At 42.3% G+C, this 24,771-nt stretch overlaps 1 protein-coding gene across 3 annotated transcripts in view; it reads right to left on the bottom strand.

Moving 5' to 3' along the window:
- Positions 1–6,063: 6,063 nt before the first annotated feature.
- Positions 6,064–24,771, bottom strand: part of LOC139350331 (N-acetyllactosaminide beta-1,3-N-acetylglucosaminyltransferase 3-like) — a 51,786-nt gene continuing 33,078 nt past the window's right edge. For 2 of the 3 annotated variants that reach the window (XM_070991604.1, XM_070991603.1), the window contains exon 2: positions 6,064–7,470. In XM_070991604.1, coding sequence (XP_070847705.1) covers positions 6,321–7,460 — 1,140 coding nt within the window. In that variant the 5' untranslated portion in view covers positions 7,461–7,470 and the 3' untranslated portion in view covers positions 6,064–6,320. Of the gene's footprint in view, positions 7,471–10,866; positions 10,949–24,771 lie in introns of those variants that run through there. The other variant, XM_070991601.1, reaches the window with a different exon arrangement.

Genomic DNA, 24,771 nt, shown 5'->3' with positions numbered 1-24,771 from the left:
GACATTAGAAGAGCAGGGATCGAGAAATAGAGTTTTCCTTATGATTCTTTCTTACCATAACTTTTAGCCACCTCAAATAATTGGCAAAATTACATAAGAACACTGTGAGAGAGGGAAGGCATCCATTCCATTTACAAGTATGAATATGATGTTTACTCACAATAATCACAAGATTAACAGTGTCACAAATGTTTGCATCTAAGTTGTCCATAAAATCAATAATATCATTGTAGGTAAATGGGGGTATCAGAGATAACCAATTATGGATTAAGTGACACTACCACCAGAATTAGGGGATGTCTGTCCAAAGAAGACATGGAAAAACTCGTTCATGCATTCATTTTCAGTAGGTTGGACTATTGCAATGGAGTCTTTACTGGCCTAAACAAAAACTAGGCAACTACAGCTGATCCAAAATGCTGCTGCACGAGTCCTTACAAAAATGGACCATATCACATCAGTCCTCAGATCACTACACTGGCTTCCTGTGAGTCAAAGAATAGACTTTAAAATCTTACTGTTGGTCTACAAAGCATTAAATGGTCTAGGAGCAAAATATATTCTAGATTTATTGACTCCATATGAAGTATCCAGACCCCTCAGGTCATCAGGGACAGGTCTACTGTGTGTTCCAGAATGAGAACCAAACAAAGTGAAGCAGCGTTCAGTTATTATGCTCCTCACCTGTGGAACATCCTCCCTGCACACCTGAGGTCTGCACCAACTGTCAGCTCATTTAAATCAGCGTTGAAAACATTATTGTTTGCTAGAGATTTTACTTAAATATATCTGCTCAATGATTTTAATCATTCTAAATGCTGAATTATTGTCTTTTGCTGGCTTCTGTTTTTAATTTTCCTTTAAATGTATTTCATTTTAATTTCTCTATTCTCTTCTAATTTCTTTCTTTGAAATTTATTTATGATTTTAATGTATTTTTATGCTCCTGTAAAGCACTTTGAATTGCCTGGTGTACGAATTGTGCTACACAAATAAATTTGCCTTGCCTAAAAAAATAAATGTTCAACAGTTTCAGCCTCTGAAGAGCAAAAGACACATGGATCAACAGCAAATTTAAATCTTCTGTGCAGAAAATCACAGGGTATATTGCTGATACTGTTTTAAAATGGGTTTCTTTTGCTTTAGGAGTAGCAGGGCAAGATATATACAAAAAAAGTGCCTGTTAATGACAATTTATGTAGTTATAATTCAGCTCACACACACACACACACACACACACACACACACACACACACACACACACACACACACACACACACACACACACTATGTACAACGTTTTTTCGAGTTCTTCCTCTTCCTCGCGCTAAGGGTGAGTGTTTCATTATCAGTTCCTTTTAAAAATGACAAAGCAAAAAATGATCCTGCAACCGCCTCTTTTATTTTAAAAACACGTTTGCAGACTACATCACGGGCAACTCTTCCACATGACACCGTGAAATACAGCAAACGAGCGCTGACTGCTCCTGCTGATATTCAGAATTTGACGGCAGCAGCTGTTCGCACCTGCAAACATTACGTCACGATTGTAGCAGTTAAACTGCGCGTAGCCTCCACGCAATGGTAAAAACACAAGCGATATCAAGGTGAAATGTCCTGAAGAAATGAGGCGACAACTGCGCCTGATGAGGCGCTGCTATAGGGAGTGGTCCTGTGCGTGCGTCCTCGGCCAGGGCTCCTCGGGCGAACCTCCACTCCCCTCACTCCGCTCTCCTCCTGATTCATTTTAGGAATTGAGTAATCCTTCAAAGTGGCGTGCTGAGATGGATTTCCGGGTCACTGTCTTGAGAGATAAAAAAAACAAAACAAAACCTTGCGTCTCTCTGCATGTGTTGCCTGAGAGAGGTACGCACGCAAAAGACGCAAGCGGGGGGCGCAGTAGAGGAGAGCTGGGACGCGCCCTGCTCTGAGTAAAAACAAACCATGTTGCAACCAGTCAGTGTTTCTCTGCCTTCAGCCTCTGCGGACGGAAAACCTCTTCTTGTCTTGACACATGCCACAATTTCTTCACTCTGCTCACCGCATCCCTCCTGCAACTTCTCACGTGCACGGTCACATGTCCACATACACACGAGCTCTGTGTGACGCAATCTCCAGTATCTCCACAATCTCCAGCCTACTTACTTCCACACATTGTGTGTGGTTGCCACCTTGCAATGCATTCTGCTGAGCTGCTGACAGAAAATGGCTTGAACTCAGAGACCTCACAGATCCTGGGCTGGGCAGGGCTGGACTTCGGATGTCTGAAGGGGGGTGAAAAAAAATAAAAAGGGTAACAGCGTGCAGTAATTATGAGATGCATTAATGTGGATAGCCTATGACACTGCACTGCGCTTCATCTACTGGAAGGGAACCCAATCTATGATAGGGGATTGGAAATAGAACATACAGTATGGCCTTAATTCATCCGGGTTTTCTATTTGTCTATTTCTTTAACATGTTCTCATTTAGTTCTGAAGTTACATTGTTTCTCCGCATGAGGGCTCCCAATTTCCACAGTACACACACGCCCAGACCATCACTGCTGAAGTACAGTCAGATAAAATATTCAACAACTATCCCGTTATTGTCATTAGTAACAGGTTCAGTATCATCACCTGAAATGTTCACTGAGGGCTTTTACTCTTGTGAGAAGTTGTTTTTATTGACCCATATTGCAGTAAAGGTGCAGTTTACTCGCCCTCTCAGTACGTTGCATGTGAATTATCTGTATGGATTATATAACCTCTCACAAGACTGGCAATTGTCATTCCAACAAAACCTGACACGTTTTCCTCTCTGTAGTTATTGAGTACTGCAGTAACACATTTTGGACACAAGAGGGCACCACAGTACTGTATTCAAACAGACTTTCTGCACACCAACCAGGCAACAAATGGCTTCAATTCCTGCATCATCAGTGTTACAACCCAGCTCACTAAGGGGGAGGGAAGTAACAAAAAACAACCGATGGAAGTAGTTGAAAAGTAGTTATTTATATAAATCAAAATGTTTTAAATTGTTTTATTACACAAAAGGCAAAAGGCCAAGACAGCGAAAGGAGCGAGTGGATGCTTTTCAAACAGATGAAATAATCAAAACTGAAAGAGAACTCTCCAAAAATGAGAGCTTAAGAAAGGATAAGTAAAAGAGAACTCTCCAAAAATGGGAGCTTACCTAAATCCCACACAAAACAAAATGAAAACAAAACCCTCCTAAATGAGGCCTACAGTTCGGATAAAAAAAACATAACCAAAATACAAAGGGAAAAAGCACCCCTAAGCCTATTGAAGCTAACAAGCAGTATGTGAAAATCAGTCTAAACCTAGCTCAGTTCGAGTCTGGTTGCCAAAACGAAACAAAGAGCAGAACTCTGAAAAATCTGTCGCAGATCAATTTGGATCTCTCCTGTGCCAGCCGCAGACTGCCAGGCTGAGTCCACTCTTGTAGCTGGCAGGAAATGACAGCTTGCAGGCGATTGGGCAGCAGCTGGCTCGGAGGAGGAGTCCGATTTCCACACCCTTTCACCTGCAACCATTCATACACACGCAAGACACAAGAACACACACACACACACACACACACACACACACACACACACACACACACACACACACACACACACACACACACACACACCCACACCCCAAGAAAGGTGGCAGCCGTAACAATCAGACAATGCAGCTATAGATTATTACAGGAAAATCTGAGAATAAAAGACAGTTTACCAAATTCACTATCCTACATGTATGAGCTAAAACATCAGGGGTGATTTGGATACGCTCTTCTTTTAATTGCACACTTGTTTTTATTCTGCACCCGCTTCGTTATGTTATAACTTAATGATCCAACTAAAATTAATTTTTAACATCATCTGTAATTGGTGGATATAAATCTTGCCATCTTCATTCAGCCAGATTCAGCCAGTATCATAAACTTTAGCCTGGTTTCAGGTCTCATGAGGTTCATATTCTGAGACTCTTACCTGGGTCAGATGGGATCAGGGCCTCATTCACATGACTAACGATCATGTTAATAATTACCAGTAGTCAGCAGAGTCAGATGTGATAGATTTATTGTGGATTCTCAAACAGTGAACAATAAGCCGAGCTGTTTTGAACTGAATCAGAAACAGAAATCACTCTAATTTATACATATTACAGGTCGCTGGCATGGAAGAGAGTGATGCAAATGATTGCATTCTGTTTTTATTTACATTTACGCAGCGTACCAACTGTTGTAACAGTACAACTGTTACAATACTCTTGTAACAGTACAACTGTTATAAGAGTATTTGACAGTACGGTCCCTTTAAGTCCTCCAAAACACCTTTTTACAATTCTAACAGTGGTATCTGGTTGTGAAGCACTGATGTAAGGCACAAACAAGAAAACAAAACAGCACTCTTTCTCAAAATATTGCTCCAACACAAATAAAGTTGTACAGGATAGAAAAAAAAAAAAACCTTCAAATGAAAGGTAAATAAAAAATAAAATAAAATAATAATCATAAGTTATTAACTTGAAGCACAAGATCAGGCACATTACACCATTAGTCTGAAGAATCCTTGAGGAGTTGTTTTTGAATGATAATTTCTGTAGTATTGTGGACACCACAGTATACCTTATAGCCCTGCACCACTCACACCTACAGCTGGGTATTGTTCACAAGTTTAAAAAATATGGGGGTGTACAGGTGAACAAGATGTTTATACAGTATAAATACTTTTAAAACTTGTATTTATCTAACACAGGAAACATCTGATCAATCAATAAATTAACACATCCAAGAAGCATTTAATGCTAACTTTTTGTTGTGACCGTTTTTGGCACATTTTTGTGCTATGGACAAGATTCAGCCGGCAGTCAGAATACTTTGTGAATTAATAACCAGCCGTAGTCTGTGCCAAGCTGAGAAAATAACACACAAAACACACACTCCCTCATCAGTCATTGTTAAAGGAAAGGTCCACTCACAGATACTCTGACACACTCTTTGGTCTTCTATTTTCTTCTATTTCCACACAAAGGAAACCACTTAACAGCCCTGCAAACAAAGGTGTGACAACCTAAACTTTATATCCTTAGCAGTACAGTACATGATAATTTGAGACCTCACATTCTGCCCTGCCAAACGTCAGCCTGAGCACAGGTTATTCTGAGGTCTCTGAGGCTGTGTTTTCCTGGCATGGGCTCCCAGATACAGGAAACAAGCTAAATCTAAATTAATAAAACTGTAAAAAAAAAAAAAAAAAATCACTAAAATACTGATATTGTTGTTTGCTTTTCACAATACCCCCTTTATTAGGCCAACTACTGTTAAGCCTGTCAGGCTTTATGTTCTCCCACAGCACATATTCACTTTACATCCATCACAAAAGCAAATTTTCCACTCAAAATTCTCAGTTATTGCAGAAATGGGTCCTTCATGTCAGACAGATAAAGACAAGCGCTGGCAGATTTAAGCAGATGTTGCTAATAGTCAAGCTAATGTTAGCTCCATGAGTTAAAATAAAACCCTGTGACTGTGTGAAATTTGGAATTTCCCTCTGCGGGACAAATAAAGGTATATTGAACTGACCAGACCAGTCTTCTACATGTTTTCAGCTGAATCCTTTTTAAGTGAGAACCCTGTAAAGGGTTTTATCTGGCTAAATATTATGAGCGCACGATGTTGTGCTAACAGAGTGAGGCTAAAGCTGATTGCCGAATAAAGAGCAGAAGATGCTAACTTTACCCGACACTCGGTGCACAGTGGATTGAATGTTGCTTTTAATACAACCCCAAGCACACCGGTTCAACATGTGGAGGAATCCAAAGCTTTGTTAGCCTACTGTGCCAAAGGTTGATGAGCTACCGACAAGGGAGGGGCTCGTTCGTAAACTGTGCTGACGTGGTTTTGAATGGATTGTTGCTTTATAACCTAACTCATTGTTGGTTCAAGCCTTGATAAGATGTTATTAAGCATGATTTATATGTGTTACAAAATAACAGATGTCTAGGTAATCATTTGTTAGTGCTATGTATCTATAAGTTTTGAAACCAAATTTTTAGTCAACAAAAATGGATGAGGTCAACAAACATGTCAGTTCCTTCATTCCAGTGGAAGCTGCTCATTGGTAGAGTATTTTAGAGTAGATAATGTCACTGATAGAGAAATAAAAATAGCTCTCACTCCCTGCTCTTGTGTGTGGCTGACTGCTTGCCAACATTTGGTTTAGGAATAAAAAATTTCCTCTGCGGTAGAAAAAACAGTTCAAACCTTTTCTCATGATCGAATGAAGAAGGTCATACTTGCACTAAAGTTAATGTTTGGTGCCTCTAAAACCTTTTCTCAGAGGGACCACATTTCAGATCCGGATCATTTACTCTGTACCACATGAGATACATTTGCACTGGAAGGAATCTGTGTACCAGTAAAACTTCTTTATAATAACAAGGGTCATATCCATCCATTGCACTGGAGGGAATGTGCAGTCCTGCCGTTTTCACACCCATATGGGAAGCAGGGCCAAGTCCTGCTTTGGCCAGACACATCCCCATGTAAACATCATCAATGGGAAGTATGGAAATGGACTGGGACATATTATATATGACCGAAGCTGTATAGCCAGACAAGAGGAAGCCCCCACCACCACAGTAGGGGGGATATGACTCTGACTCTTGTACCTGAACTGGGATAAAATACTTGCTCCATGATGATCTAATGGGTCCCACATTCTGGATCAGATGGCCAATAAAGAGGTGCTTGCCTCCATCATTATCCTTGAGGCCTTGGAGATACTCAACCATGTTGTTGGTGTTGGCGAAGACGTCGTCATCGCCGTTTAGCAGGAAGCGAGCGTTTGGACAGTTTCTTTCCATCCATTCCAGGAAGAGAATCTGCTTCAAGGTAAGGTTGTAGAACGTGTCAGTAAAGTCCCATTGGAGGATATCGTTGTACTGACGTTGCTCCAGCTCCAGCAGTTTATTCAGTCTAATTTTCTCAAAACCAGAACCTGTCGTTCCTGAGATGAAGAGCCTTCGGATCCAAACACCATTGTGTTGTCGCTCATCAGCCCAGGTTTTACGCAGCACCTCTCTGCGGTCGTAGTTTGCAGGTGAGCTTTTAATGACCAACAGCAGGAAGACTTCTGCTGATTTATCAGCTCCTCCACATTTGTCAGGAAGGTCCAGCAGCATGGGGAAATGGCGACAGTGTCGATAGTACAGAAAGTCTTTTATAGAATCAGGAAGAGAGCTGAAGCCTGTGACGTTGTCAGCAGATGTATTTTGTTGACATCTTGGCCAGGAGTACACATAGGAGTTGTTTTTGGTGGGTTTTCTTGTTTGACTGTCCCTCTCGCTCATATATGCATGAAGGTGACTGGTTTGGGGGTCAATAAATTGTTTACAGAGATAGAAGACTGACAGACCAAGTAATGCTGACAGCAATAACGGTTTTGCTCCGATGTTTCTCATCCTTGAAACTCTGTAGTGACAAAAACAAAACAGTTTCCTTATTAATACATCTAAATATGGCTTTGATTAATTAGATTTGTCCACTGACTACCGAGTGCAAAATGAATGAGCTGCTGGTGAAGAGATATACTGCACAATACCACAGAAACCAGATCCAGAAAATTTGTCAGTAGTCTGATAGTAAAAGTAAAAGATGATTGAACACTTAACGTGAACACGAAAAGTGAATTGCACTGAGATACATACGTTGCTCTGTTCATGCTTGATGTAAGTTGGCATTTTGGTCACACATAAGTCAGAACTTGATAAGATAATTCAATATCAAGGGTTGTCGGTGCTCCTTTTGCAGCGGCTCAACCTTGAGCCCTTGATTACGAGAGTGATAATCCAAAGATCAGTTGTTTCTTCTCTGCTATTTCCTCTTGCTCACGTTGAATTAAGCACCATAAACTGCATTATCATCCTCGTGACCAACACAAACAGCTCAGCAAACTATTACAAGGAAACTATGGCTTCATTGTCCATCCATCCATCCATTTTCTATGCCGCTTATCCCTTTCGGGGTCGCGGGGGGGCTGGAGCCTATCTCGGCTGTCAACGGGCGAGAGGCGGGGTACACCCTGGACCGGTTGCCAGCCGATCGCAGGGCACATACACACAACCATTCACACTCACACTCACACCTAGGGGCAATTTAGAGTCCCCAATCAACCTAATGAGCGTGTTTTTGGTCTGTGGGAGGAAGCCGGAGTACCCGGAGAGAACCCACGCATGCACGGGAAGAACATGCAAACTTCACACAGAAAGGCCCGACCCAGGAATCGAACCTGCGACCTTCTTGCTGTGAGGCACGCGCACTACCTGCTGCACCGTGCATCTGCTTCATTGTTCAATGTTATATTCATCAGCTTACCAAGAAGGAAATAAAAATAGGCCTATGCAATACTTAGAACAGGGATATGAAAGATGTAATGCTAATTCATTGTTTAAAATGTGGGGCTAAATGAAGGCCAAAATAGGACATTGCCTAAGGACACCAAGTGTGCCAATTGTTGTTGTTTTTTTGTTTTTTTAAAGCTATCAAGTGAGCCTGTTTCAACTTCACTTTACTTTCAGTTCTTGGTAATCTGAAATGGAGCTTAATCTGAACAAGGCTTAATTTCATCAGATCTTAGCCTGAATTGTCACGTCAGTATTTTTTTAAGACAGACATTGTAACCACTTACACCTGTCACTATCTAAGTGGGAAGGCCTCAGATCTAGATACAATCAGGAGATTGGCTGTACTTTACTTCTCTGAATTTTAAAGTAAACTTGAAACATCCGCCCCAAATAACACACACAACAACAGAGTGTATTGCAGCCAGTGTGGCACCCTGAGGACACAGTATGTCGCGATGCAACAGTCAACTATAACGGTATGGATATCAGTGAAAATAATGCATAAACATAGGAGCTTCTTTTAGGACACCTGTCAGAAAGGAGGGGATGCAAGCCGTTGATTCCTGATTCCTGATTTTACAGTTTGTATGAACTTGGTTGAAAGTCATAGCCAACTGGTTTGGTGTGTACAAAACCAAGCGAGTCCGTGTACTACTAATATAAAATGATGATGGTGGCATATCTTGAATCTTGATTCTAAGCATCCACCGTAAACAACACATGCATAATTGTGCATCGCTTTGAAGATACACATCACTTCCTCAACCTAGACTGAGTGTCAAACCGGTCCTGCTGCCTTCAGATGGAGGCTGGCCGAATGGGAGATCATACACATGAACTATTTTCATTTCAGAATATATGCTTTGTTTAACCCAAATTTGGTGTGTTTGGGCAGGGGGGTTCCTCTAACACTAGCTATTGATCAACAGTGACTAATTTGCTATTAATATGTTGTTTTACCTTGAAATATGGCCTGATGCCCATCTGGATTTTCACTATCCATTGTCTTTTCAGTTGCTGATTAACCAGGAAGCAGTGAATTGACTAAAGTTTGTCAGATTTCCTACGTCTACACGACTTGCACCTTGGACCACAGCAGTGTGACATTATCCTTTCTGATAAAAGCATTTGAGCTTCCAGCCCTCAGCACAGGAAAATCACTGGATTTTACACTTGGATATATGTTAAGTCAACATTATTCCTTCTCTCTCACAAAACCTGTACGGTCAGCTCGTGTTTAGGGAATAAACAAATTTCCTGATAACAAAGGATCCTCTGACAGGGTTTATTTCCACAGTAACCCAAACCAGTTTTCTGGGGTTGTGCTCCCTTGAAGCTTGACATTTCTTGCAATTAGCAAAGTGACTTGTTGCAGTTAGCAAAGTAACAGCAAAAGCTGTTGTCTTCCCGACGAGCTGCTTGTGGTGTCACAGCCTTTTATGGCGTGGCATGCAAGTTTCTTTGAAATAGCACTTTCCCACTATGTCCAGAGTGCACGGGGACAGTAGATGTTGCAAACGTAAATTTTGCTTGCATGGTTGTAGATGGAAAAAAAATACACCTTTGTTTGATGATGTGACAAAAATGTGTCTGCAAGGTATTTTTCATGCAATGTCAGTCATGTTTTAGCAGCCTCCATGTGGTGACACAGGTCTACGAAGCTTTCTACCTGTAGCCACCAGTTTGCTCCTTCACTGTGGACAACAAGTCCATCATAGACCTTCAGATTTGATATACTTGATACTTTGATATACAGATACTGGTAAGCCCTTAATATAACACCCAGTACAGACTCAAATTCAAATATCATTTTTGATGGGATATTTTTTTTTCATGTTTTTACTGTCCGAAGAAGCGTGAAACAAGGAAGCATTTAAGAGGGCATTAATGTGATTTTTGGAGAGGTGCGACCATCAAATAATGCCAGGAAAACAACTGACCCGCTGTTGACATGTAACACCGCAGTGGTATTTGCAGAGTCACAGACAGACAGAACAAACACCCAGCTGAGCCACGCCACCTCGTCCTGGCATTCATTCAGACCACAGGAATACAAACTGTGCCGTAATACAAGCCTCCATTATAATCGGTGAGGGATGAGACAAGTGCTGCCGAGGAGACAAACCTCTAAAAACCTAAATCTAGACTGGTCGTCAATAGCGTCTAATAATTTTTAAAAAATGAATCTTCCGGCTTACAGACATACTGTCACCCACTCCTTTGATCACCGCTGACAGCAGAGATTGAGATAGCAGCCTGAGTGACAGAGAAATGATAAAAGTTAAAAATAAGAACAGATGAGCGATTAGAGCTGATGTTAACTCCCTGCGGACTCTGAAGAGAATCCAAACTGTATATTTTATCCCTTCCACTTCTTGATCACCCTGTTATATTATTTTATATTTCCAGCTGGTTCCCCAACAACCTTATTCTACTGTACATATATATTATTATGTTTACTTACGCGCAGGTCTGTTACACAAACTCGGTGACAAAAGATGAAGTTTCACGGCGCAGTGCTGGGTCCAAACACTGAAGAGACAATCCCAAAAGCTCACCGTCCTGGTTTTTCCTGTGACTCACACAGCCCTACGCCGTACCTGCGCTGCAAGCGAGACGAGAAAAAGATGCTTTCTGCGGCACACCTACTGCTCACTGTAGTCATATGGTATCCGTCTACCTGTGAATGATTGTCTAACTGGATGTGGATGTCTGACACACCCATCCAGAGATTGCAGCAAAAATGACAGAACTTTAATTTTCTATGGGGCGGCACGGTAGCGCAGCAGGTAGTGCCGGTTCGATCCTTTCTGTGTGAAGTTTGCATGTTCCTCCCGTGCATGCGTGGGTTCTCTCCGGGTTCTCCGGCTTCCTCCCACAGACCAAAAACATGCTCATTAGGTTAATTGGTGACTCTAAAAATTGTCCCTAGGTGTGAGTGTGAATGGTCGTTTGTCTGTGTGTTGCTGGGATGGGCTCTAGCCCCCCCCCCCCCCCCCCCCCCAACTTATTCCATCATCATCATCAAGAGGTCACTGAGGCAGAGCTGAAATTGTAATAAGAAGCAGTAAGCTCTGTGCGTTCAGGGATGAAAATGTGTTGTTCAAGTCTTTGAATAACCCAAACTGCGTCCTTTGACAGACAGAAAGTGTGTTGATTCTGTGAGACTGGACATTGGTATTTCTAGGACTCCTTTGGTGGAGGAGCTTCATAAAGGATGGATGGCCCCATGAGACATGGAGGGAGTCTGAACTGTAAGGCCCCCAAAACACCACTGTTTGTGACATTTTATTGACTGTTTTCTACGTCACATGCTGTTCTATTCTGTGCTGCTGTGGTCAATAAAAATAGTGGCACTCACTTTCCCTCACATTTATTATTATATCTTTAATTATCAACAGAGTTGTTTTTATTTTTTATTTAAATCTTTTGTTTTTGCTGGTTGAAAAGTCGTTTTTGTTCCTGATGAAGAAGCCTTTGACTGGATTGAACACAAAATTCGTTTTACATACAGACCAAAACTTATGCCAATACCAATATTAATATCCCTCCTCTCCCTGCAAACAGCAGGTGCTCAGAATGAACAACTGACATCAGCAACAGCAACAGATTGTATTCTCCATATCCATCTGTGTGTCTAATAAGTGGTTAGTGTTCCTTTCTTGGTTGATTCACGTTTCTGGGGATGGTGAAAGTCGGGTCAATTTCCGTGCATAAAGATGCTCATGTAGTATTTTGGAGGACAGTTATTCAAACAGGAACTAAATTCAAATGTTTGCAATGAAGCCACAATTAGTAATGCAAGTAAAGCAAGAGTTTATTTTGCTGTTCGGATATATGATGGTATAAAGTGAAGAGTTCTCGTAATTCTGGCCGACGAGGGCGAAGATATTGATCAAAGTTCCAGAGAGAAATGTCGAAATCCAGGTCAAAACGAAAACCAAAGAAAAAACGCAGTCTTTCCTCCTGTCCGCTAGAATTAGACTTACACAAAACAGTCTGTAGCCATGTTTCTGCTCCACCACACCGTATTTATCACAGCCGTTTCTCTGTTGATAATAAAACTTCATGCTTCAGGAGCTTCTGTTTGGAGACTTGAAGACGTTGGCTGTTGCTCCATGGCGTCTTTGGATGAAGATGCAAAGTGATGACTGATGATGTTTTCCACTGTATAAAGTACAAGTTACAGCCAGCCAGTTGGGTGTGTACAGTACCCACGAATTCTGTGGAATTTTGAAATAAAATGGTGCTGGTGGCGCATGATTGAATTAAAGTACCCACGCTGGATGACGCGTGCGTAATTGCGCATTGCTTTTGAAAATGCGCACCAAACCGGTCCTGCTGCCTTCAGTTAACTGTAATAAGGTAACCATAACACAAATACAAACATCATGCAGGCAGCCCTGGAGGAAAGAGACTGGTAAACCCTCAATCTGACCCTGTACAAGCAGTGATTTAAACATGATTTTTGTTGTTTTAGATGGGATATTTTTAACCTCTGGTCTACTCTCTGGAGAATACAGTCTCTGTGTGAGACAAACAAGCATCTTTGAATGTTTATTCAAAGATGCTTTCATGGGATTTTGGAGAGGTGTGTGCTGGAACGCAGTCGTCAGTGATGCCAGGAAAATAACACCTTATTTTGCACAGAGCCACTGTTGTTGTATGTATTGTTGTAATTTGTCTTCGCTGCCCTCTTGGCCAGGTCGCTCTTGAAAAGGAGATTTTAATCTCAATGAGTCTTTTACCTGGTTAAATAAAGGATACTGATTGATTGATTGATTGATTGATTGATTGACTGACTGACTGACTGACTGACTGACTGATTGATTAATTGACATGCATGACGCACTAACCCAGGTGAGTCACCTCACCCGGTGCTGACATGTTCAGTTAAGACAGCTGATGACAGAATGCCCTAAACGAAATGTCACTGTCTTCTTTCGTCTGTGACTCACGTACGGCGTACGAACGTGCGCTGCAGGTAGAGCCAGTACGGCTGCATGCCGGCGCACATCCACGTTACGTGTTCATTGTATGACCAAAGCGTTAGCGGTTGTGTCTGCCTGTGAACTGCTGTCCAAACTGACCAGCAGTGCTCTGACGCACCCTTCCAGAGAATGAAGTTGAGTGGAGTTTTGTTAGTAAATATGGTACTTTTAACTTTTAATTAGAACTTGATAAGATAATTGGAAACGATTCCATCATATGAGGCCATTGAGGCAGAGCCACAACTGTACGGAGAAACGCAGCAACAATCTCACCTTGAAGTAGAAAAGCGCTGTGCATTGTGGGATGCTTCTTTGAGGATAAAAACGAGTTGTTCATATCTCTAGATAGCCAAAACTGTTTCTTTGGACAGACAAAGTGTGTTGAAAAGCCCAGCATTATAGCTGATGACTGATAATTAGTTCTGCTGCCAGATTTGTAATTTTAATATATTTAATTGTTTCTAATTCATAGATTAAAAAGTGACTGAAAATGGAATGTCTGATGTCAAAGACAAGAACAATCAGAGAGGAAATAAAATGAGGAAGCACTACTGACTGACAAATAAATAAATAAATAAATAAATAAATAAATTAATAAATAAATAAATAAATAAATTAATTAATTAATTTCATTATTCCTGCAGTTTTACACAACCAATTGTAAAATGTAGAGTTCAGGCTTAGCGGGCGGCCACGCGGGCGGCCTGTGATATGTATCTCTGTGAAATATGTTGTATTTCAGCTCTGTGAAAATGACAACAAAACTCCATCCACCTCCATTGTACTGGAGCTGTCAGCAGCAACGGAACGGGTATGTACAGAGCAATTCAAACTGTATTATCACATGACAAAGAGCCTTTGTGATTGTCGCAGTGGCAAATAAAAGAACCCGATGACAGATCACAGAGGATACATTTCCTCTACTCTGCCACTTACACAATGCGGATTTGTCCTATTTTTATTATTATTTATCTTCATAATTTTCTAATATTCTATGTTTAAGACCAAAAATACAAGGTAGAAGACTCAGTTAGGTTTAAGCACAAAACCCACTTTAGATTTGGGGATCAGAAACTAGCTGTCTGGGTCTGTGGACATATCGTGGTGCCACCTGTGGTTTGATGAACCCTGCTCTGCTGACAGTCTGTGTTAGTTCAGGGAACATCCTCTAAAGGTTCTCTGAAGGTTATATTCATAAAACCTGAATATATGATGTGGTTATTCAGTTCAAGTACAATATGGAATATAAGAGTATTTTTGGCTTTGCTAGAATTCAAGGAGGGTGTGTGCATGCACAGTAATATCCCAGTTGTGGCAGGATTTTTGTGTCATGATTATATGTTGCACATCTAATATGATACCATCATGCTCCACTTTGCGCCAAGCGACACGGAACAATTTGGACTCTCATCTGCTGCTCATAAAGTTCCGCAAAAGAAGGTCACACACAAGCAACATCACATCGGCAAATCTCTGTATTACCCTGTGGAGAGCAGCACGTTCCCCATTCTGATGCAATCAAAGCTGCAGGGGAGCCGCGGTCCTCCAGGACTGTCTGGACGGTCACGTTGGTCGGTGAAGGGTGAAGCCACAGCACCGGCGGCTCGTCTAAAGAACAGCTTCTTCTTCCTCCTCTTCTTCTTCGTGCTTGCGTTTTTATGGGCTTGGAAAGTAAATACACCGCATCACCGCATGGAGGGTGAACATAAAATGAGCCCCCAGATGAGTTTTTCTGCTTAGACAGTGAAACAAAAGTAGAAAACTTCCCCTGAACTTCATATCTCTGACGACGAAGCATTCAGTGAAGTACTGATATCTTTTACTTCCTCAAAGGTACAAATCCCACAGTGTAAAAAGCCTGCGTTCAAAACCTGATTTACAGTACCAACATTAAAAGTGCTCATTATGCAGAGTGGACCATTTCACAATCATTTCTGTTATATATTGGATTATTATTATTGATGCATTCATGTGCTCATCGTTATCATGTTGCAGCTGCTATCTAAGAAGAAGTTACCATTCCTAGTGATGTTCTGGACATGCCCATTGCAGAGGGCTGTGTCAGCTGGTACAAATATCCCAGCATTCATAACTTAACTAAAGTTAAGTACAAGTACCTCAAACTTGAGTAAATGTTCTTCTGTACATTACACCACTGAGCAGTACAGAAGCAGCTCCTGTTATTTACCATTTGGGAGGACATATTAGGTAAAGTTAATCCTGTCCAAACAGGACTTTTGTCTTGTTGAAATCTAGAGTCACTCAAAAAACCATATTTGATGACACACCAGCTCGTCTTCTTTATAACCATCATAATATCTTACAGTTCTTCTTATATTGTACGGCTTCATTCACAGACACATACCTTTTTCAAAATGATAGATTTCTTATTTATTTATTTTTTTCATTTTCAAAATCACAATTGTATGTTGTATGTTGATATTGTCACCATCACTCTTCTTCTCACCGACGCAGCCGTTGAAAGACTCGATCTTCTCCTCTGTCTTTGCATCGGTTTTCCGTGTCAGAGAGATGGTCGGGTTGTGGTAGGTGAAGACTGCAACGGGCTAGACGTACACGTCAAAGTGAAGTGAAGTGCCAACAACAAAGCAAGGGTTTCTTTTTCCACGGGGGAATATCTAGCTTGGAACGCTCGGGAAAAGCAACCCACCTGGTGGTCGACCCCATCCACATCCTCTCGCAACAACACAGCACCTGCACCCGCAGCACTGACATCCACCCCCAACCCGAAAAGGCGAGAAAGATCAGGAGCAGCGAGCAAGCCGTTCCTGCCAGAAATACACCACATTCAGTCGCGTTGTTTCACGCCGTTTTTTTACGCCGTAATGCGCAAAAAGGACGCCGCTTTTTACGCGTAATGAAATCCTCCCAGAACGCGCGTAAAAACGATGTTTCCCTAGTATGAAAATAATCTCCATCCTTCTTTTCTCTCAGCCACTCAACTTGAAGTATCTGCATCCAATCGCTGATCAAGACAAGCAGACCAAATCAGTGAAGCGCAGATCTCCTTTGTGGCAAAGTGTGTCCTAACCCACCTTGTAGTTTCTCGTAGGTTAATTTTGGGTGATAGGCAGGAAAAATATCCCATAAATGAACTTCGTCCTTATTTTAAATTCCTCTTCCATGCATCGTTCATTTTATGTATTCTGGTCAATGCTTTTAGGTCATTGTTGATTTTCACTGGTTCCTCCATGGAGTGTGAAGTGAAGAAGGTGTACAGTGGTCAGAGCTCTGGACTTTGAAGCAACAATCATCTTAGCTTGCAGGTACGAACCCCGTGAGTGGAATTGGTCACTTGAACCCTTCGCAGGGATTTTTGGTCGTTTCTTGTTTGTTTCCTTTACTCTGTCATGCACCATGCTGCTATTTTGTGATGTATTTGTTTGGATATAAACCTGACTTTGCAGCCCTGTGTTAGTGAACAAGATGGCAGAAACCTGTGTGCACTCCTCTCATTTCTGTCTAAACTCCCCCTCCATGCATTGTTAGAATTTTTGACATATATTTTGGCTACACACTCACACACAAAGGCACACGCGCATACACACACATATGCGTGCGTGTGTGTGTGCTCGCGTGCGTGTGTGTGTGTGTGTGTAGCCAAAATGTCTATATATTGGAACAATGCATGGAAGGGGAGTGAGACTGAGAGGAGTGCACACAGGTTTCTGCCATCTTGTTTACTAAGACAGGGCTGCAAAGTCAGTGGGTTAATCCAAACAAATACATCACAATATAGCAGCGTGGTGCATGACGGAGGAAAAGAAACAAACAAGAAACGACCAAAAAACCCCGCGAAGGGTTCAAGTAAACACTCAGGGGATTCGTACCTGCAAGCTAAAATGATTCCTGCTTCAAAGTCCAGAACCCTAAGCACCGCACAACTTCCACACTTCTTTCTCCACAGAGAAACCAGTGAAAACCAACAATGACCTAAAAGCATCGACCAAGAAAAACAAAATAAACGATGCATGGAAGAGGAATTTAAAATAACGACAAAGTTCATTTATGGGATATTTTCCTGCCTATCACCCAAAATTAACCTACGAGAAACTACAAGGTGGGTTAGGACACACTTTGCCACAAAGGAGATCTGCGCTCCACTGATTTGGTCTGCTTGTCTTGATCAGCAATTGGGCGCAGACACTTCAAGTTGAGTGGCTGAGAGAAAAGAAGGATGGAGATTATTATCATACTAGGGAAACGCCTTTTTACGCGCGTTGTGATTCACAAAACGGCGTTTTTTACGCGCGTTCTCAGGAGACTTCATTACGCGTTCTTTTTGCGCATAAAAAAACGGCGTGAAGTCTGGAAAAAAACAGCGTTTTTTACGCCATAATGCAGTTGAAACGCAACTGAATGTGGCGTATTTCTGGCAGGAACGGCTTGCCATACTTTTTTTTATGATTTCCAAATTTCTGTCTGTGCTGCAGGGACCAGCTCATAAGCACGTAAAATTGCAGCTTTAACCGAATCGTAGTGGAGGCTGTCCTCCACTGGGAGCGCAGCTACAGTTTCCTGAGCTTTCCCATGCACCTTACACTGCAACAGGAGACACCGCACATCTGGCGGCCACTGCAATGCCGTAGCGATGCGTTCAAAGGCTGCAAAGTACGAGTCTACTTCAGTTTCTCGGAACACAGGAACTACAACAATATGTTTGCTAATGTCAAAAGGTTTTTGAGAAGTGGTAGAGGAAGGAGACATACCCGGGGCATCAGCGAATTTGCAGCTGTTTTATCTCCAGCTGGAACTGCCTCTTCTGTGCCTTTTCCTGAGCTTCCATCTGGCGACGTGCAAGCCGTACGTTCAGCTTCGCCTCCACTCTGGAGTCAGTACTAATAGACAGCGGACGAGCCACCACTTTTTGTTACGACCCAGCTCGCTAAGGGTGAGCCTCGGGCTCTAGCTGGCGTAGCCGCACGGCTTTGTCAGCCTCGATTTCCAGCCGTTTTGTCTCCAGCTGGAGCTGCCTCTCCTGTGCCTTTTCCTGAGCTTCCATCTGGCGACGTGCAAGCTGTACGTTCAGCTTCGCCTCCACTCTGGAGTCAGTACTAATAGCGGTTCGTACCGAGGCAGCGTGAACAGCGTTTGCGGCCGCTCAGCCGTTCTAGTCTCTGCTACTGAGACTGTTTTAGCACCGGTAGGATCACTCTCCAGCATTGCTGGCCCTGGTTGAGCCAGCACCAAGAGGATCTCTAACTCCACCCGCAATTTGAGCCAGATCATCTTTGCGGCAGCAGTCCAACTTGTCCGGGAATCTTTGAACAGATATCCCGGACGAGACACCACTTTTTGTTACGACCCAGCTCGCTAAGGGTGAGCCTCGGGCTCTAGCTGGCGTAGCCGCACGGCTTTGTCAGCCTCGATTTCCAGCCGTTTTGTCTCCAGCTGGAACTGCCTCTCCTGTGCCTTTTCCTGAGCTTCCATCAGGCGACGTGCAAGCTGTACGTTCAGCTTCGCCTCCACTCTGGAGTCAGTACTAATAGACAGCGGTTCATGCCGAGGCAGCGTCAACGGAGTTTGCGGCCGCTCAGCCGTTCCAGTCTCTGCTACTGAGACTGTTAGAGCACCGGGAGGATCACCCTCCAGCATCACTGGCCCTGGTTGTGCCGGCACCAGGAGGATCTCTAACTCTACCATCTTATCAAGAACGAGAGCTTTAAGCTCATTTTTAAGAATTTGTTTGGGGAACGAGAGACTGAAGTAACTCGCAATTTGAGCCAGATCATCTTTGCGGCAGCAGCCCAACTTGTCCAACGAGGGACTGGCCAAAAACTGTTGCTGAATTTTCGGCGTGGGGGGGTCGACCACTTACGCACCAAAACATTGTTATCACGCAGATAAACCACATTCTCACCACTTGCTTTGTCTGCACTCACCCTTGAGAAGCACTTCTGTAGTGTAGGATCAGCCCGTTGAGCAGCACACAGACGGTCTCTGGTCACCGGCAGGGACAGACATTCAGGAGAGAAGCTGCTGCTCCAGATGTTTCACCGTCATCTGCAGTCTCTCCTGGTTCTCCTCCATCTCGCTCATCTCTTTGCGCTGGATGGTTTCTGCCTGTTCCAGCTGGGACTGGGGACTTGATGTCAAGGTCTCAACGCAGTTTGTCTCTTGAGAGCTGGCTTTCAGAAGCTCATCTCGTCTGCAAATGTCTCTTTCCAAGTTGGAGACACTGTAGCTGAGTCTCTTCTTTTCAGTCCCCAGTTGATCAGTATTCAGTATTCAAGTATTCAAAATTGTTTTGAATCGCAAAAGGCGAAAGGCAAGACAATGAAAAGAGCAAGTGGGTGCTTTTCAAACAAATGAAAAAATCAAAACCAAAAGAGAACTCTCTAAAATGAGAGTTTACCTAAATATAAAAGAGAACTAAGTAATACTAACCAAAAGAGAACTCTCTAAAATGAGAGTTTACCTAAATATAAAAGAGAACTAAGTAATACTAACTAAAAGAGAACTCTCTAAAATGAGAGTTTACCTAAATATAAAAGAGAACTAAGTAATACTAACTAAAAGAGAACTCTCTAAAAATGAGAGTTTACCTAAATATAAAAGAGAACTAAGTAATACAAACCAAAAGAGAACTCTCTAAAATGAGAGTTTACCTAAATATAAAAGAGAACTAAGTAATACAAACCAAAAGAGAACTCTCTAAAATGAGAGTTTACCTAAATATAAAAGAGAGCTAAGTAATACAAACCAAAAGAGAACTCTCTAAAATGAGAGTTTACCTAAATATAAAAGAGAACTAAGTAATACTAACTAAAAGAGAACTCTCTAAAAATGAGAGTTTACCTAAATATAAAAGAGAACTAAGTAATACTAACTAAAAGAGAACTCTCTAAAATGAGAGTTTACCTAAATATAAAAGAGAACTAAGTAATACAAACCAAAAGAGAACTCTCTAAAATGAGAGTTTACCTAAATATAAAAGAGAACTAAGTAATACTAACTAAAAGAGAACTCTCTAAAAATGAGAGTTTACCTAAATATAAAAGAGAACTAAGTAATACAAACCAAAAGAGAACTCTCTAAAATGAGAGTTTACCTAAATATAAAAGAGAACTAAGTAATACAAACCAAAAGAGAACTCTCTAAAATGAGAGTTTACCTAAATATAAAAGAGAACTAAGTAATACAAACCAAAAGAGAACTCTCTAAAAGTGAGAGCTTAATTAACTAGAACTAAAAGAGATCTCTTCAAAAGGAAGAGCTTAAATAATACCAACTAAAAGAGAACTACCTAAATACCACACCAAACAAAATGGAAAACAAAACCCTCCTAAATGAGGCCTACTATTCAAATGGAAACAAAACGAGAACCAAAATACAAGGGAAAAGCACCCCTAAGCCTATTGAGGCTAACAAATCAAAACTAAGTGTATGTACAAATCAGTTCCCCCCTCTAAACCTCACTCTTGTTCTTGTTCTTGTCCTTCCTCTCTTGCTTTTCTTTCCTTTTCCTCTCCCGCTTCTCTTGTTTGTCTTTCTTTTTCCGCTCCTTCATCTCTACCTTGTCTTCCTCTGTCTGTCCAGCCTTAAGGAAGTTCAGGTGAGACCAGAAGCTGCGTTTCTTCTTTGCCGCTGCCTCCTTTGGTGCCTCGCAGAGCTTGTCAGAGAGAGAGTCTTTCTCCTTTGTGAGATCCACGATTTCGGTGTCCCTCTGTTGGAGCTGCTGCTCCAGACGGTTCACCGTCATCTGCAGTCTCTCCTGGTTCTCCTCCATCTCGCTCTTCTCCTGGCACCAGGCCTGTTCACTCTTGACCAGCTGCTGTAGGAGCTCCTCCTCAAGAGCTTCTGTGTGGTCTGCAGCCTCTTTGAGCTTGTCAGAGAGAGAGTCTTTCTCCTTTGTGAGATCCACGATTTCGGTGTCCCTCTGTTGGAGCTGCTGCTCCAGAAAGTTCACCGTCATCTGCAGTCTCTCCTGGTTCTCTGCCATCTCTCTCTTCTCCTGGCCCCAGGCCTGTTCACTCTTGACCACCTCCTGTAGGAGCTCCTCCTTGACAGATTCGGTGTACTCTGCGGCCTCGTTGAGCAATTTAGAGAGATAGTCTTTCCAGTTTGTGAGATCCACGATTTCGGTGTCCCTCTGTTGGAGCTGCTGCTCCAGATGGTTCACCGTCATCTGCAGTCTCTCCTGGTTCCCCTCCATCTCGCTCTTCTCCTGGCACCAGGTCTGTTCGCTCTTGACCAGCTGCTCTGCGAGCTCCTCCTCAAGAGCTTCTGTGTGGTCTGCGGCCTCTTTGAGCTTGTCAGAGAGATGGTCTTTCTCCCTTTTGAGATCCACGATTTCGGTGTCCCTCTGTTGGAGCTGCTGCTCCAGATGGTTCACCGTCATCTGCAGTCTCTCCTGGTTCTCTGCCATCTCCCTCATCTCCTTGCTGGCTTTCAGAAGCTCATCCCGTCTGCAAATTTCTCTTTCCAAGTTGGAGACTCTGTAGCTGAGTCTCTTCTTTTCAGTGCTCAGTTGATCCCTTTGATACCACACCTGGTTCAACTGGATCTTCAAATGGTTGATCTGGCTCTGACTGCGATGAAAGGCATTTTGCAGATGGACGAATTCAGCGGAATGGTTTGGAGGGGCCTGACGAGCAGGACCAGCCAATGGACCCCTTTGGTGGCTTCTGGGGTTGCCTCTCTCCGCCATTGGACTGTCTAGTAGGCTGTAGTTGTCTGTAGCAGAGAGCAGTTGTCTGTAGTAGAAAGCAGTTCTCTGTAGTAGACACTAGTCACCTGTAGTAGACAATCTCGTAGTACGATGTGTTCGTCAGTAGCAGAATAATAATCAATCAATAAATGAATCGATGTAATAATCTGCACTGTGGAACGCGTATCTCTCTTGTGTGTAAATCCAAGGTCGATACTGCTCTGCTGGGGTTTGCAGCAGTATTTATTGCCAATACCATTCTAGAACTACAATTCCAATTCCAATCTAGAACTACATCAAAGCCACTTCAATCCCATTGGCTGCACACATGATGACACATTTGGTGGGCGGAGCTAATCCAGGAACACACGGCTCCCTTTTTTTTGTTTTGTTTTGATTTTTTTTTTTAAGATTCTTCCATCAGGCTGTGAGATTTCTGAACTCATCCTCTGCACTTCACCATAGAAACTTTTCATTTTTGGACCTTTTATTCATTCATCCTTTTTTGTCATTATTGTTCTGTGAGGAGCATAAAGGGAATATAGCTGTCCTTTCATTGTGTTGTACCTGTTGATGGCGGCCTCAGTGTTAGTTACAGTTAAAGTGTAAAATTACTCACAAATCAGTCATAATGGGCTCTGTCAGTGTCACATTTATATGCTACAATATTATCTCATAATCACTGATGCATTACCATGTGAGAAGAGCTACTTTCACTCATTTTATATCCTCTGAGGTGGCTTATTTCACTCCATGAAAATATTTTGGATTCTTTCAGCTCATTGCAGGTTTTGAACCTTCATCTGCAAAGCAACTCGAAACTACAGCTGTCAGAAAAAAATAACATATTTTCCTCTAAAATGTTGGGGACTACAAGTATAAAGTAAATGCTCTAGGAAAGTACAAGTACATCAATCTGTTTCAAGAGATTTTATTCTGTACCTGATGTTTCCTTCAGCCCGGTAACCTTCAGCCTTCCACTCTGAATTCCCCTGAAGTTGGTATTATCATAAACTGTCCCATTCAAAACAGTTATTTAGGTTTGAATAAAGCTTGGCTGCACTGCACAAATGTTTCCAACTGGTGGCTCAGTGGTTTCATATTAATTCTAATCTTAAATCTCATCTGTGTTACTTGCATTAAGTCTACTTTTTCTCCTGTGGCTTTAAAACCATGAAAACGTCTTTTCTGACATCACCGGCAGCTCATCTCGGCGTCGCTTGCTGTAAATGTGAGCTGTCATGAGAGTGTTATGTGCCGGTGAGTGTAACATGGCTGTCACAGTGGTGATCGGGTCTGTGCATTTTTTCACACACGGGCAGCAGAGGCAATTTTAGGTCATCACATCCTCGACCACTTTCTCTTTTCCCCCTTTTCTTCCCTGGATCTATTTTCTGCAGTCATATGCACCTTCTCCCAGCAACGCACACAAACTGCCTTATATGTTCCAGTACTTCTGTTTCATGTTTGACCTTCAGTATGAGTACTTATTTTATAATTCATCATAGGTTTTGCCATCACTGTGTAAGAGTTAAAGAGGGAATTTAAGGCGTACTGCTTCGGTTACTTGCTAAACAAGTCATCCTTTTGTACTTTCCACGGTGTCCGTGAGAAAGCTCATATTTCCTGTCAGCACAGACCATAACACCCGACGTGATGCATCAGTCCTAACGTCAGCTATCTATCGACAAAGAACTATTGTTACTAAAACATCCACTGCATGTGCGCATCACAAAGCCTGCGAGCGGAAAGTGGCTGCACTTGAACTCCAACAATGTTTAAGCACCGGTTATCACACAGCACCGCCTCTGGATTCCCTGGGCGTATTTTTAAGACATGACAGAGAAGATTTTATATGGAAATGTCATTAAAGTGTTGATTGATCAGAGATGGTGGGAAAATGCCTTTCTCTCCTGAGAAATACGCGCACGTCCAGCGACCTCCCCTTGCCTGCAGAGGAGGATACAGATTACAGGATTTTTAAGTAAGAGCGGGATAACTTTGACAATCTCTGTCTCCTCCGTTGCCATTCAAGGGCCAGCCTGCTGACAACAAAGCGGCACAATGGCCACCAAGCAGCTGTCTGGGCGGAGGCAGCTTAATCATAGTGCGTTTCTGTATTGTTATTTATTTTGTTGTTTCAGCTTTACTGTATTGCTGTGAGGTAACGGGCTCTTGATGCTGACTGGCTGCTCAGGACTCTCTTCTTTCTTCTACAGCTCTTCCAGAGCTTTACTGTGTGCTGTCTTGGCTCAGCAGGTTTTGCCATGAAGCGCAGATGTGTTCAGTGAAAGCTTCGGTCTGTTGGACTTCACTGTGTGTGGGTAAACATGGAGGCTGTGTTATCTGTTGCATCAAACCTTGGACAGCTCCATGAGCCAAACAAATGCTGGTCTGATCACAATTCTTTGTTTATATGTGCCGAGCGAACATAACACCCAGACAATTGGCTCTGTTTCCGTTTTTTATTACAGATGCTGCTGATTGACCATGAAACTCCATTTGGAAATGTGTTTTTTGTTGGTAACAACTGCTCTTAATTGTTTCTTGATTTCTCTGATGTCATGATTTTGGTGTGAGCGCCATCTCTGGGCCAACTTGGACTATTTCAGTGCAACTGGGACTTTGTTGCAAAAGAAAAACCACAGTTCAGAGTTTAAAAAGAAAAAAAGAAATACATCATTATTTTTTAAATCAAGACTTATAT

The sequence above is a fragment of the Chaetodon trifascialis genome, chromosome 22 (assembly GCF_039877785.1).
Source record: "Chaetodon trifascialis isolate fChaTrf1 chromosome 22, fChaTrf1.hap1, whole genome shotgun sequence".
Taxonomy (NCBI): Eukaryota; Metazoa; Chordata; class Actinopteri; order Chaetodontiformes; family Chaetodontidae; genus Chaetodon; species Chaetodon trifascialis.
This window is presented reverse-complemented; position numbering and strand designations above follow the sequence as displayed.